Raw genomic sequence first — 15,317 nt, forward strand, 5'->3', positions numbered from 1 at the left:
AGAGTAGCTGCAAGCCAGAGAGATGATGCTACACCACCTCCCTCTTTGATTCAAAGCTCAGTGAACCTTCCGTAAAGAGCCGTGGATCTCTAAAGAGCAGCCGATTCATACTAGAGAAGGATGGATCTTTTTCACTCTGTCTCCAACAAAGATGCTCTTTCTCCCCTCTTTCATAAAAAATATCCATCTTTTAAAATGATCTTAGTGTGCATTTAACTGAGAAACAAACAAATCATTTTTGAATGTTATTACTGGTGTATGATATCAGCTACCTAACTTTTGGCTGCTCACAGCACCGTGCACGTTCCAGATTTCTTGTCGTCATCCGAACCTCCTGCAGTTTCTTTCCTGTTGGGGTCGTTGAGCTCTTCAAACAGTCCAGTGTCAATCATCTCCTGCTGCCAGGGGATAGGCACGGCACCTGTGCTGAACTGCTTGAAGAATTTGTCGTCCTTGGCGTCAAACTCGATGCCCTTGATCTCAGAGAATTCAGCAATGTCGCCTGTGTCCTTGGCGTAGACGACGTTGGGCTTAGGCACCCATGGAGGATCCACCAGCCCAGCCTCCAGACGTGGGAAGTTGATACTTTTGAACCACGCATGCTTCCTGGGGTCCTCCAAGTTGTTCCTAATGAGAAGGCAAATAATCATCATCAGAATTAAGTCAGATGATAATAAAATGATAACAAGACTACCTACAGAGGTTTGATTTCATGCAACATTTAGGTTAGGGTTAAGGTTAGGGTTCCCGCTCTGTGTTGCCTCATTTAACCAGTTTACCCTTAACAAGCTTGTTATTCATGTCTCAACTACCTAACCTCCATAGCACCAGTGTTACTGGGGATTTAAGATTGAGGGTAAAAAGGTCTGATGCCTGCAAACTTTTCTCCAGTAATAAATCACATTCTCAAAGAAATCTTAAGCGACAGATTTCAAATAAAACGGACATTGATGACAAAAAGTCATAATAAGCCACTGTGTGCAGCGAACTAACAGGATCTAGCTTGTTCACAGGCCTGAAGAGTGGAGGAACCTCTTACTTCATGCCCAGGCGCTCATCTATCTTCTTCTTGAGGAACTGCTGGATGATGTCCTTGGTGACAGCATCAAAGCACTTGTGCTCCCACTTGGGTTCCTCATTTTGAATGCGGCGCTGAACCTCTTCCTTCTCCACTTTCTGGTTCTTGCTTTCGGGGCCTTTGAAAGGCGTGTAGCCAGCCACCATCTCATAGATACTGCAGCCCAAGGCCCACCAGTCCACTGATGTCCTATATGGAGTCTTGTTCAGGATCTCAGGTGCCATGTATGCTCCAGTACCAGCCTGAAGAAAGGGAAAGAGTGAATACAGAGAGAAAGAGAAGGGGAAGGAACAGATGGAAAATGGAGAGATCGAGAGCAGCAGCGAGACAGGTAGAGGTAGAGACAGGGAAATTGTGTCATTATATTGGACAGATGATTGCAAATGAAGCTTATGAACACACTTATCTGATAGCAACGATAATGTTAAATGAGAAGAGGGGACCTTCAAAGAAAAACAACAATCTGTGTCGTTGATCAGTGTCATGCACCTACTTCCAAATTGTAATGCTTTAACTGAGCTATAGCATGTTTATGTTCAGGGATAAATTCAAATTTCAGAAGCCACTTTGTTATGGCAGCACTAAGTCCATAATCATACACTTTTACCTCTTAGCTAGCATGGCATATGTGATATCATTAGAAACTTTGGAATCTCCAGCCTTTCAAAATTGAGTGCTGTAGATGTAAGCAATACTCGTACAGTTTAAGGGGATTTACACAGTAGGCACAGTGATGTGGAAGTAGTATGACCTGAACACAGTGATGAATATATAACCTTGACATTCAAAAGTGGCAGAGGGCAGCCAGAGGGTCTTAGAGACAGAGGAGACTTGTACAGTACAACTGTCTAATAGGAGATATCACCACTATACCTCCCCACTGTGTGTACTAAAGTGTACCAAAGGATACTTGTCTGGGCTGTTCTTAGCCTTAAGTTAGTCTCCCCCACCTTCTCTTTCTCTCTCTCCTCTGCTTTTCTCTCTCTCTCTTCTCTCTCTGTCTCTGCCTCACTCTCTTGCTCTTCTGAATGACCTCACCTGCAGCCTAAGACAAGGAGCTTAAGCCTAATACTAATCCTGCTACCTGTCAAGAGTCATGTGTGTCCACATACTGACAGAATTCTCTTACACAAAGGTTGCCCATCTCTGGATTCCATAGCCACCAGCAGAAATACAGAAGTTGCTATACATGTCCAAACCACACATAACCATGCTTCTAATGCACAATTAATGGACATGTGGAAAGATAACAATAAATAGGCCCACATTAAAAGGACCACAGGAAGCTTAACTTGCATTATGATGCCATTAAACACTCTCCTCTTACAGCCACTCGAGTAGTAGTAACAGCTAAAAGACATTTGGCATGAGCTCAAATCCTCAAATCCTATTTCTGTTTTGCAATGAAAAAGGTTCCTGCCACTGCATCATTTAACAAGCTCTTTACATTTTTCTCTTGCTGCTGTTTTAATAATAAGTTCAGGTTTAGTATGACAAATTCTGATTATTGGATGCTTCTGGTACCTCCAGATCTGTATTTTAATAAGTGTGACTGTGACATGATTCGGTCAAGGATTTGCCTGGATGGACCTCATCTGACTGATTGGTCTAGGCTTGATACTGTGAGTCCACTGACCAAACAGCTGGAGGTCTGTGTGCTACTAATTCACCATAATACTTGTGCATTAGACAAGTATTACTGTCAAGTCACCCATACTCCTGCCTTTTTCTGCTTTACCTGAGTGGCTTTTTGTAACTATGTTCTGTTCTTTTGAAATTTGTGTCTGTTAGCAATCAGTTCAGCCAAACAGGCACACTCTAGTCTATGGAAAGGCCAAAATGGACATTTTCCAGCCGAGTTAAAGTCATCTTCCACGCAAACTGCACACAGCAAAGTCCTGTATCTAAACATATTCAACATAAGTTTTACCTGGTTCTGTCAATCTAATCAGGGACAGACTTGTGTAATGCCTGCTAAGAGGATTAGGGGACCAAAGCCAGCCTTACCCGTAGGGGGTTAGCCTAGTCACTCTGGCTGGCCGAGGAGCATCAGAGTACTGGATAATGAGCTTACTGGACTTTCATAGAGCCGGCAGCTTACTCTTTGCTACTGCAAGTGAGTTCTGGAGAAACCCTGCTACAAAATTCTTCATCTTTTTGAGCACTCATGTAGTCTAAAAGTAAGTACAGGTGAGGTTTAATAAAGTATGATGAGACTTAACTAAGTTGGATTGAAAATCACGTTTGTGTTCATTTGTGTGAGGAAAATGAACTGGATTGATCTTTGATGTTTTTCTGTCAGTATTTTTAGGGATGTGCTCCTCTCTCATCTGTATCATGCATGTTTTTGTCAGCACCTGATTATTCTTGATAGTCAAGCTTATTGATTGATCTGACGTGATGGAATATTAAACTCAATGGTCACATGATTGTGTGACGTGTTGCTGCGCAGAATCAAGGAAGGAGGAAGGAGCTTCAGGCCTTGGCAAGTAATATGGAAAGCAACTGCAGCACAACTGAAGCAACTGTCACAAGGTCACTCCTCTACAGAAATAGCGAAATCTCTGCAACCAAGTCGCTGAGGGAGATGTTCTTACACTCATTTGCGACCCTCATCTCAATTAGCACTGGACCTCCATAGTCTCTAAAATAGCCCCTACACAAAATGGTGGTCTATAATTGGCCAGGCTATAATCTGACTGCTAAAGGATCAAATGACTTATATAATGGATTCAGAGACTCTCATTGGACAGATCTTTAAGCAATCCAGTAATCCCCGTCCGGATTTAAAGTGAAAGCTCCACAGAGATTGAGAGGGAGTCCAACAACCCCAGTCTAATTTTTAGCTTTAGCTCTATCTTCAAATAACTAAAAGCAGACAGGATGGGGATAAAAGTAGATGCAGTATCACCCAGTGATTGGTGGTCTCTACTTCTTTACCCTCTTTTTCCTGTATGTAGCAGTTTGTGTCTGAGTATGTGCGTTCATAAACTAATTCAAACCCTGAAGGAGATGACTTTTGATTAAAGGCACATTGCCTTTATGCTCAGTTGCACATGGCCAATGCAGGACAGGCTTCCTTGCCTGGCCTTGGCCATCTGAGGCTTCAAAGGCGATACAATGGGCATCATGATTGCTTACATTGTCCAGCTGCAGACCCTCATGTTAACTACATCCTCATGGCTATCATTGGGCGACTTGGTGTGCTTGGTGCGCTTTTTTAAATGTGTACCAAAAGTGAGCAGGCCAACATCTCCAATTTTGCAAATATTCAACCTGAATACCCCTGCTGTGTGTAGATCTACTCACCATCTGAGTGGTGGTCTTCCCTACAACCACCTCCACAGCCAGACCCAAATCTGAAAGTCGGCACTGGCCTTGGCTGTCCAGCAACACGTTCTCTGGCTTCATATCACGGTATACGATATCCATCTCATGCAGATGAAGAATGCCAGTGGTGATCTGCGCTGTGTAGTGGATGACGCGCTTCATCTCAATGCCCTTATCCACGCCTTTGCCATCATAGCCCATGTTGTAAATGTGATACTTTAGGTCTCCTCCATTCATCAGGGTCATGACCAGGCACAGGTGGGTCTTGTTGTCATAGGCGTAGGCCAAGTTGACCAGAAACAGGCTGTTAACCTTCTCCAGGATCTGTTTCTCCAACAGGGCCATCTTTTCACCATTCTTCTTCTTCAGTCGCTTCTTACACAACTTCTTGCAGGCATACATCTGGCCTGTGTTCTTCACCTGAACAGCACACACCTGGAGAGAGAGAGCAGGAAAGTTGTCGCTTTAAAACCCATCAGTGTTCAGAGGAAAAGCAAGGTTGTCCATCAAAAAAACACTGTGTGTCGTACATCTTATTCTCATCTTCCAATTCTGAATTTTGCATTTAGGTATCTTCAGTAGGGCCAAATTAAAATGTGTCATTACTTATATTAGAAGGATCTTAGCACTTTGCCGGTTCAATCAAAGGTAGTTCATATTGCTTGCTATATTTTGGCTTTGCATTTGTAACTATGAGGAATACTAAAATCAAACAGATATGTCTGTATGCCACAGGACTTTGTCCTCTTTGGAGAAGCTTTGGCATGGTCACCTTGAGACAGGGTAAATCCTGATTGTGTCAGCCAAGATTACTTGTCCCAGAACATCCTTTCTTTTGCTTCAGACCCAATACACCTCTATTCCTACTAAAGGCAAAGTTAATCATCTCCTAACCTCTGCTAGGAGATGAGACTTAGGTTTTATGCTCTCATAGTGTAATTAGTGCTCAAGAAGTGACAACAAACCAAATTTTTAAATTTCAGGTACATAGATGCAATTTCTAGAAAGAATTTTCAACAGGATGTATTTCAGCAAACTTTTAGAATATTATATGTAGAGTATTTGCATGCTTACCTCTCCGAAGCCTCCCTTGCCCAGAGTTCTGAACTCATAGAAGTATTTGTCACTGATGGGTTGTTTCTCATACTCTTTCCACTGGAGGAATTTGTCAAAGAATGGGCTGGCCTGGTAATCCGTGAAAGGTTTGCCTTTCAGAAACTCTCTTGTGCCTTCCTGGACTTTGCCTTTCATCACATCCTCAAAGTCCTTGTCTGTCACAGCCTTGCATTTGTCAGCAGCCTCACCAGTTAGGAAGGCCAGGAAGGTCTTGGAGTCGGCCTTGCAGTACTTGTTCTTGATGTTCTGGCGTGCCTTGTCTTTTGCTGCGCCTTCAGCCAGATCCCAGTCATACAGCTCATCCAAGAACTCAGCAGCATTCTTATACTGAGGGTTGCTTGACAGGTACTCGCGGAAAAACTTTTTGCCGATGGGCTGCCTCTCACAGATCATCACAAAGTCCTTCTCGACAGCAGCCCGGACTGCAGCGCATTGATCACTCTTGGGCAGAGACAAGCTGCGGCGGCGCTTTTTCATCTCCTTGTCATCACCACCCTGGGCTTTTAGGTAGGCCGTGTTGGCCACCAGGTTATCCAATCCCCCCATGTCACACATCTTTGCGGCTGTATCTGGTCTGTCCCCCCTAAGTGACTGGGTTCTTCAGTGGCTCCCTAGGGATACCCTTCTACAGCCAGTGCAGTGTCTTTCAGAGTTTGCGTGTCTGCGTGAGAGTGCAACTCGTTCCGAAGCCAGCGCGCAAATGAGCTGCTTCACGAAACCTACCTGCAAACCTAAGACACACTGACACACCCAGTAATTACTCATTTAGAATTAAATACCAGGGAGGGATTTTGGCTTAAGGATCTTTGTGTGGTCTATTCAAGGATGCTGTGCACGGAAAGGGAATCGTAAGAGGGCTCTGTCCTAAGAGGCTTTGTGGCCGTCTATATTTGGTGATGGTGTTCAGCAGCAGCTAACAGTGGTCCAGTGGGTTCTGTTGACTAAACATTTAATGGTGAGATGACAGAGATGGCAAAAGAGAAGATACACACACACTCACACACACACACATACACACACACACACACACACACACACACACACTCAGGAAATGCTCTGCAGACATACTTTAATGTTTTGGTGGGTATTTAGGTACTGCAATACGGTGTAGCATTTAAATGGAGAATAAGATTGTGTGTGGAGGTTGGAGCAGAATGCAGTTGATGAACTTGTTTCTGATGGATGATCCTTTCTTTCCTCCTCCCAGTCTCAACAGAGCAGGTAACTTCAAATAGCTTACTCCTAATCTGTCTGCCACTTTGTCTTGCCTTGATTTATATTATCCTCTCTTTTTATTAAAATTCACCCTCATCTAAGATACAGTGCCATGTATGCTCAACAAGCACCGGGGCCATGACCTGTATACACACTGGAAGTGTACAAGAACAGACTCTGCTAAATGATCAGACCTTTTGATAAATTTTACTAATGACTAAAGTGCTTTTGAGTAATAAATTAGTCAAAAGCACTTTACATATTGAGGTTGAGTGACAGTTGAGATGCGTTGTGTCTGTCTAAAAGGTTTTTAACATGGTGTGTCATACATCTAGATGAGATGAACACTATTGCTTACCTAAACATGCTGTATGTTACGGACTGATGGTAATTCCACCTAACATTACGTTCTCATGTAATGACAATGATATGTACTTGCAATCTAAGGATCTTCAGTACAGAGTAAAGTGTGAATCAACACTAATATGGATGCAGACAGATGTCTACTTCAAAATGGCTTTGGTTCACTTGATGAACCAACAAAATGTTTTGATAAATCAGATCATGTTACTGATGTAGTCCAGAATACCATATTACACACATATGACTAAATAACTTTCTGATTAGAAGTCATCAAATGACTACTGAACCTGTGACTCTAATGTAGCTTGAGTGCTAGGGCACAACTGCAGCTTTCCCCACCATCAACTTGCACTTTCTTTGGAAGAATGAGTGCAAGAATGAGATAATATAACAACAAAATGTGCAATGACCCAACATAACAAAACAAAAAACAAACACCACCCATCACTCATTTTCCCTTTTCCTTCACATCTCCCAAACTTCTCCAGTTTGTTAAAAGCAAGAGTCGGCACATGAGACCCAGAGGATCAGATCAATACGGCGTCAGAGCTTCTTTCTGCTGCTCAGTTTATAAAAAGCCTGAAGTCTGTGACCTCTGTCTTATGACAAGACTGAGGCTTAACAGAGGACATCACATATATGTAGAAATGGCATAGAATGTGTGAAGAATTCTAAAAAGTCATACTGAAATACTAACAGAATTCAAAATTAAATATATTTTACCTGCAATAAAACCAATAAGCTAAATATGTTTCTGCAGTAGCCTAGAAATGATGGCCTACTGTTTGAGCTATCCCATATTTCTCAATATTGAAAACTGAGGGAACATTTTCTTCATCATCATTCCCTTTTCTTGTTAGGGAACAAATCAGACCTAACACATATCACATTTAATCACATCTAACCACATTCACTTGCTTTTGTGGCATTTTTTTTCTTATTTCAAGGTATATACTAATTGTATGATGTTTTCAAAAAGGTTGAATATGTTTCCGTCATCAATGGAGTTTTACCACAATGGCACTTTGCCATCTTTGTGTTTGGCTCCCAGCCAAGGCTTCCCTTAAATCCCTACCTGATGCCCTCAGCCTGCCTCTCTGCTCAGCCCTGCCAACTAGCTCACATTCCTGCTCTGATTCTCCATCCTCCTCAGTTTTTGAAACCTGATCTACCTGATACTTAATACTGATACCACACAGAATAAAAAGGGATGCCAAGAGATTTTATGCACACATGATTATTTTGTTAGGTTGATTGATAGTTTTCTGTAGTATGTTCTGGCCACCTTATTGTAATTCTGGCCACACAGAATTTGAATTGTAGCATCCTATCACACATTAGGTCTGCAGCACTTAATCCAAACCAATAATTTTTACCCATGTAACCTGGTGCATGGGCATTTTTCTGTTACCATGTCAATTGCTGGTTGTTTCTGTTGGCAGCAACCCAAGGCTGGGGCGATGGAGTTGTAGGCTAATTCAGTACGATAAACCTTGGATAATATCAGCTAATCCTTGCTCAAACGGTCTCAAGCTGCCAGAGTCCTGCACAAGATCAAGGGGCTTGCTTGACCATGTACGCTGCAGTCAGAGAGATGCAGAGCCAGACCGTTTCAATTATGACAAGCCAGTCAGACACCCACGCGGAGCACCCAATGTGGGAGCAGGTGAACTGTCGAAGGGCCAGAGGTCACCAAAAGGCTTTTGTATTTCCTTTTATGTTCATTGAAATTATAAAAAAAAAATCTTCAGCAAGTAATGAAAATTTCATATCAGTTCCATCGTTTTTCTCAAAAGGAGAAAAATATTGTCATTGTCAGTTGAAGTTTACATTCATCTTTTGCTGAATTACAATTCCAAACTGTTACAGTGAAAGCAGAGACATCACCGCCCATTAGAAAAGCCTGCTATAAATGCCAAATATGTAAAATGTCATTCACATCGTAAATGGACTGTAGTGTCTGGAGAGCACTGAAGCCTCCTAAGTGGTTGAAAGGAGAGTGTAGCTTCCATCTTTTACAGGGTCAATTAAGGCAGAGAGGTAAGCTGAGAGCTCACACTGAACATCCATGACAAATTGAAGCATTCACTGAAAAAAATACATAAACTATACAGTCTCACTCAAGCAGTTGTAGAAAAAATTTGGGTTTGATTTGTACATATACAGAGAGAACATGAGAGACCAAGATATAATGAGGGAAAGAGAGCAGATGTACATACAGACACACAAAAAGGGACATTTCTACTCTTCTTCTTCTGTTTTAGATGTTTGATCTTTGAGCAGCCTGCTGACTTGTCATCTGTGCTCCTTTCACCTTAGCAGGATTAGCCTGGCCTGAGATGGGAGCAGAAGTTAAGATGAGTAGAGCATCCCATCTCCCAGCTGGTGTGCTGCATGGCCTGTACGTGGTCCGACTCCATCCTCTTATTGGCTCTGCAAGCACTGCCGTGGGCGTCCACCCCGACCTAGATAGAGCAAGCTCCATCCTCCACATGCATATAAATATACAAATGCACACACACACAAAACACAGAAAAGCCTATTTGAGTCACTTGTTGTTGCTGTTGTATGCATGTGGTTTATTTTATTATTTGAAATCATAATACAACATTCTGGGGTACCACATGCTAAAGAAAATGAAGAAGATGGTGCTAAAGCGGAGTGAAAGTGATCATGAATCAATCTAGGCCATCTTTAAGGAGACACAGTGTGGGCCACTAGCGCAGGTGGCTTCTACTCACTCCCTGCTAATCCCTGCTCAAACTGTCTCAAGCTCTCAGAGTCCTGCTAAGACCATCTATGTTTCAGTCACAGACACAGATCCATTTAATTCCAGGATATTTCTGGGTAAACTGTCAGAGTCAAAAATGACGTCAAAGCTTTTATGATTTATGTACTTTATTTATTCAATGTTCTTTTAGCATTTGGAGAAAAAGAAACAATCCCCAGTAACTTCAGTATGAAATATGAATGGATTTTGTTTCAACCAATTCAGTAGAAGACAAAAGACAGCAATTCAAATCTCATCAACGACAGAAAAAATACACCCTTACCTAAGGTACTTAGCGGTGCTTAGGGTGCCACATGCTGCAGAGCAAGAAGATGAAGGGAGAGACGAGTGACAGAGATGATGTCAGTATATGAGCTATCTTTAAAGCACTGACGGCTTCTGCCCCCTAGGGGACTGTTTCACCTGGGTGCACAGCAGTCATAATCCTGTCAAACCTCAGACATTATCTAGGACTTCTAGGAATGCAGAGCATGATGTAACTGACATGCTTGTCAAATAGATGTTAGAGCCCACAATTAGAAAGGATAGCTCTATTCTTTTCCACAAAGCAAATCCATCCACGCATGTCCTTTGATGCACAAATGCAGATTCAGCACTTTGCAGGCCAACTTTAGATTTGAGAATGTGTATTGCAAAAAATTACAGGAAACATATATTTGTAAAAGTTGTTGCATTCATCTACAAACTGTGAGGTATTTCTGCAAAAGTGAAAATATTTATTGACAAAAGTTTATGCATGTGTGAATATCATTTTGCATTCATTCAAATTACCATTTAAAACACAAATTGAGAGGTGTTTTCTTTGTGGAAAGTAAAACCTATTGGTGTTTTTTTTTTTTTTTACTTACGGCTCATGGTAGACACGTTTGTGGATTATACTTTTAAATATTTAGATTTATTTTTGATGGAATTCTACCCCCATAGATATCAAGCAGATTTCTGTGATTTGCAGATGATGTCATCCTTTTGGCCTGTGATCTCCAATGTGAGTTGGAGTGGTTTGCTGCTGAGCATGATGCGCTTGGGATGAGGGTCAGCACCTCCAAATCTGCGTCAATGGTTCTCTCCCTGAAACAGGGTGCCTGTGCTGTTCTGGTATCTCAGGGTCTTATTCATGAGTGAGAGGAGAAGGGATTGTGAGATTGACCGCAGTATCAGACTGTGGTGGTGAGGAGAGAGCTGAGGCACAAAGCAAAGCTCTCAGTTTACTGGTCAGTCGTCGTTCCAACCCTCACCTATGCTCACAAGCTTTGGGTAGTGACCCAAAACAATGAGATTGCAGACACAGATGGCCAAATTAAGGTTTCTTGCAGGGTGACTGGGATTACTCTGTCTGACAGGGTGAGGGGCTCGATGATCCGAGAAGACCTCAGAGTCGAGCTGATGCTTCTCCACATTGAAAAGAGAGATTCCTGATAAGGAATCCCAAAAGGATGTCTGGGCTGCTCTGCCTGCCCTGCTGCCATCACAACACTAACTGATAAGACAAGGCATTTAAATGGATGGATGGACAAAAGAAACAAATCAAAAGAAAATAAAGTATATTGAGTAAATACAGTATCAAAGCAGATGGAAAGAAATGGGTTATTTTCTTCTTTTTTTTTATTATGCATCTTTGAGACTTTTTAAGGGCTGTAACATTTTTAACTGATGATTTAATAATAGAATTGACTAATTCTGTGATAACTCAAGTTACATTACAACATGACATTGTTAGTCAATATTATTACATCATCAGTTAAAAAATATGTTACACCCTTTATGAAGTAATAATTATGTTGTTACATTACATTTACATTTTATTACATTTTGACAAGATATTTAATTAGGATTTTATTACATTACCAGTTGCTACAAAGCTCTTTGTTTACTTGTTACTTTGGTGACTTGTAATATCATGGCACAATGAAGTCACTCCAGTAGGTAGGTTTAGTTAGTTTAAATGCAAATATCCTCATATATTGATAATTGATGATTAAATAATCATACAAACAAAAATAGAGCAAATGACATTTGACAAATATAGGAAAGCATTCATCAGATACAGAATATATAGCCCACTTTAGGATGTGGATGGCATATAGAATGGCAGGATATAACAGTAAACCTGAAATACAGGACTTTGGAGAGGAATTACATTTAAATCACACTCACATTCTGTACAATCAGAGCTATTGATTAGCAAGTTATCCCACTCTCACAGAAACATTAGTAGCACTTTAACATATCAAAATCTGACAAAAGCCTCATCTCAGTGTCTTTCCTGGATCTGCACTGCGGCCTCCTCTGCTGTCGCTCCACCGTTCATCCCGCCCCGGGCCGGGGTGCGCTTTACGTCTCCACACAACTGGTCAGACACAGGGACACGGTTAACGCTTGAATCACAGCCAACCTCCGGTTCAGCGTTGAGGACAGGGTCAATATCACAGTAGGAACTGGTGTCAAAGCCAACGCTAGTGCCAAGACTTGGATTAGGGATAATGCCAGGGTGAGGTTCAGCTCCAGCACCGGGGATCTGCGTGTCTGCATCTGGGCTTTCACCAGGAGACTCTGTGTAGGAGTGCAGGCTCATTACCTCCGCCTCTGTATCTGGGTCACAGACCTTTTCTTCCCGCTGCTGCTGCTTGGTCCTCAGCCTCCGGCGGCTGATCTGCTTCTGCAGCTGGAGTTTGCTGGTGAAGAAGATGCTCCGCCAGCCCACCTCGAGGGCCAGGGACGACGCCTCAGCTGAAACCGTGTCACAGCATCTCCGCACCGCCTGCTCCCAGAACTCCTCCGACCCACACAGCTGAGCAGCAGAAGCCATAGGATAGTATCAAGAATAGCATAGTCTTTGTCATAATAGACAAGGTGTTTTGTTGCCAGGATACAGTTTCTAATTTATTAAAACAAAGTGATGGATAATGATGTGTGGTGATGTGTTCTCTTGAGATACCAACTGAAAGCAAAGTATCTCTGTGTGAAGCCTAAATAACAAACACAATATTTTTCGGGTTTAAGGATACAGTCTATTTTTGGCATGATCTCCTTTCGTGCGTCTCCTGAACTCACCTGCCTGAACCTGTGCGAGGTTCGTCCGAGCTGCCCCACATCCTCCAGCTCCAGATAGGTTAATATGTGGAGCAGCAAGGGGTCGGGCAGGCGCTCCAGGTAGTCATAATGGCCTTGGCACAAAGCCTGGGTGTACCGCAAGATTCGACGACCGAAGACCGTGCGGACCTGACCTGGGAAGAAGCCCATTGTTTTTATTGTCATACCTATCTAAGAATTTCAGTTTGTCTTCATATGGACTAAAAAAACAATGTCATACACAAGACATAATCTGAGGATATAATGATATACTGTACATATAACGATAAAACATTGTACAAAAAACCACACACCATCTATATAGGCCTAATGTAGATTATATTATATATATATAATATAATATATATATTATATATTGTATATATATTATATTATATATATACTCAAAAGTATGCTATACATAGGCAGTCCTATAAAGTGCAAACAGTTGTTTGAGGGAGAGCCTTCTCTCCAGATAGGTGCTGTTTTTTTCATCTTTATGTATTCAGTGAAACAACACCTTGCAGCACACACACACACCTGGGAACTGCCCAGTACAACCAGTCTTCTACAGATAGGCACTGAGCAGCTACACTGGAGCACCAGCAGTGGTAGTTGTCAGTGGAGTGTGTGGTTCTGGTTTGAATTAACCCCCTCTTCTGCTTACCATATGCACTGTATGTGGTTCTTGTTTGAATAACCCTCTCTACCACATACCACTGGGGAGCCGCACAAACACACAATTTGACGGATTCTCACTGTTGCCCTTGCTGTGCCATCTGTGGAGCCACACATGATGAGAGCGGCAGATGGCCCTCGAGGCCTCGCTGATCAGCCTCTCCACTGGACTCCTGTCATGAGGCTGCATAGCGTATCTAGGGACCAACACTTCAACTGCTTATAACTATGAGTTGGAAGATATGAATTCCTTACTCTGTAGCCGGCTGTCATCCAAGTAGTCCTGGTGAGACTGCCTCTGCTCTCCAGGCTTCGCATACCTGCCTTCATTTCTCAGAGAGATCTTCCACCATCTCCAGATCACCTGGAAATGACCATTATAGGGGTGTAACAAATCTGACCCAGCATTTATTTATCATTTTGGATTGTGCAACAGGGGGTGCAACTCAACATTGTCCTTAGTGTAGAATTACACAGATATGGATTGAGCCCTAGTCCTAAATTAGGACATTTCTAGATCCTTATCAAAATGATATTTTTAGTCCAGGATTATCTTAATCAATGTCATCTTTTAAAATTAATTAAAACAAAATTTTACACACAAGCGTTTATATTAGGCCTTGTTTTTTGCCCTCCCCCCTCCCCCAGTTTAATTATTCTGTAACCCTGCTTTCTGACATTTTTATTGTTTATCTTGTTGGCCTTTAATGATTATAGTTTTATTCTCCATAAAACTGCTACACAAATAAACTATTATTTCTAATGTGTATTTCATTTATTTAATTGATATTAAAGCAATAATACTGTTAAGAAGAAGAACAAAAATAATAATAATAGTTAGGATGCTAGTTAATATTCATTTAAAAATAAAAAGTTAGGATGCTAGTAACGTTAGTAGGAAGTAAGTTAGCCAGCAGTGCTAAGTTAGCAGGCTATAGATATTATTAGCAAGTAAGACTTGGCAATTATCATTAATGTTTTCCAGAAATGCATTATTATTATTTTTAAGCAACGTGCAAACACTTACATCTGATTTGGTGATAACTAAATTATAAAAATCCTTATTAGGTGAAGGGCCTTGTCCACAGATTTCAAATAAATGTTCTGTTAAAAGCGACGCCATGTTGAAAACTTTGTATACGTTGCCATGACAACAGCAAGGGAGGCGTTTTCTCAAGGGAAGCTTTTCAGGAGAAAATACATGTGAAAAATAGTGTTTTGCTTCTATTTGAAAGGTCAAAGTTATTTTAAACATTTGTGTAAAACAATGTTAGTTGCATGTTAACATTTGAAAAAAAAAGAAGGTACATGGGGTTTCAATGTTGAATAGTAGAGCAGCTTGTTAATGTCGAATATCAAATTTCGGTTTTATAGTTGGAGCAATCAATCAGCTCAAAATGACTTCAAGGCCCACTGACTCCCATCCATGTTTAGCCAAACAAAAAGAAGTTATACAGGCCTGATGAGGATAATATTTTGATAATTAAATATGATTGTAAGGGATTGCTTTTGTGAACAAAAGGTAAAAGTTGTGTTTTTTAAGCAAAAATACTATGAAGTGTTCTTGCTGAAACAAGCACACACCAATTACAAATCCCTGGTTGAAGTACTTTGTTTTACCATTGAAACGGAAAAGGGAATTGAAAACTCATGCAATTTTGTCTAAAGTTGAACATA

The 15,317-nt window shown here is 41.4% G+C and overlaps 2 protein-coding genes across 2 annotated transcripts; both read right to left on the reverse strand.

Moving 5' to 3' along the window:
• Nucleotides 1–287: 287 nt before the first annotated feature.
• grk7a (G protein-coupled receptor kinase 7a) lies at nucleotides 288–6,079 on the reverse strand. Its single transcript, XM_071908010.2, has 4 exons — nucleotides 5,483–6,079; nucleotides 4,388–4,843; nucleotides 1,040–1,320; nucleotides 288–627 (listed from the first exon to the last, which is right to left on the reverse strand). Exons 1-4 carry the CDS (start codon nucleotides 6,077–6,079, stop codon nucleotides 288–290), a joined length of 1,674 nt encoding a protein of 557 aa, XP_071764111.1.
• Nucleotides 6,080–12,144: 6,065 nt separating this feature from the next.
• Nucleotides 12,145–14,763, reverse strand: fbxo36b (F-box protein 36b). Its single transcript, XM_071908037.2, has 4 exons — nucleotides 14,668–14,763; nucleotides 13,896–14,004; nucleotides 12,945–13,117; nucleotides 12,145–12,681 (listed from the first exon to the last, which is right to left on the reverse strand). Exons 1-4 carry the CDS (start codon nucleotides 14,761–14,763, stop codon nucleotides 12,145–12,147), a joined length of 915 nt encoding a protein of 304 aa, XP_071764138.1.
• Nucleotides 14,764–15,317: the final 554 nt, after the last annotated feature.

Source organism: Centroberyx gerrardi, chromosome 13 (assembly GCF_048128805.1).
Source record: "Centroberyx gerrardi isolate f3 chromosome 13, fCenGer3.hap1.cur.20231027, whole genome shotgun sequence".
Taxonomy (NCBI): Eukaryota; Metazoa; Chordata; class Actinopteri; order Beryciformes; family Berycidae; genus Centroberyx; species Centroberyx gerrardi.

What these genes read in the sequence shown, in the direction of transcription:
- grk7a (XM_071908010.2), bottom strand. Translation starts at nt 6,079, where the DNA reads ATGTGTGACATGGGGGGATTGGATAACCTGGTGGCCAACACGGCCTAC. An exon ending in GCAAGGGAGGCTTCGGAGAG is followed by an intron (nt 4,844 to 5,482) that starts GTAAGCATGCAA and finishes CTCTCTCTCCAG; the next exon opens with GTGTGTGCTGTTCAGGTGAA. An exon ending in GGAAGACCACCACTCAGATG is followed by an intron (nt 1,321 to 4,387) that starts GTGAGTAGATCT and finishes CCCTTTCTTCAG; the next exon opens with GCTGGTACTGGAGCATACAT.
- fbxo36b (XM_071908037.2), bottom strand. Translation starts at nt 14,763, where the DNA reads ATGGCGTCGCTTTTAACAGAACATTTATTTGAAATCTGTGGACAAGGC. An exon ending in TAGTTATCACCAAATCAGAT is followed by an intron (nt 14,005 to 14,667) that starts GTAAGTGTTTGC and finishes GGTCATTTCCAG; the next exon opens with GTGATCTGGAGATGGTGGAA. An exon ending in GGATGACAGCCGGCTACAGA is followed by an intron (nt 13,118 to 13,895) that starts GTAAGGAATTCA and finishes GCTTCTTCCCAG; the next exon opens with GTCAGGTCCGCACGGTCTTC.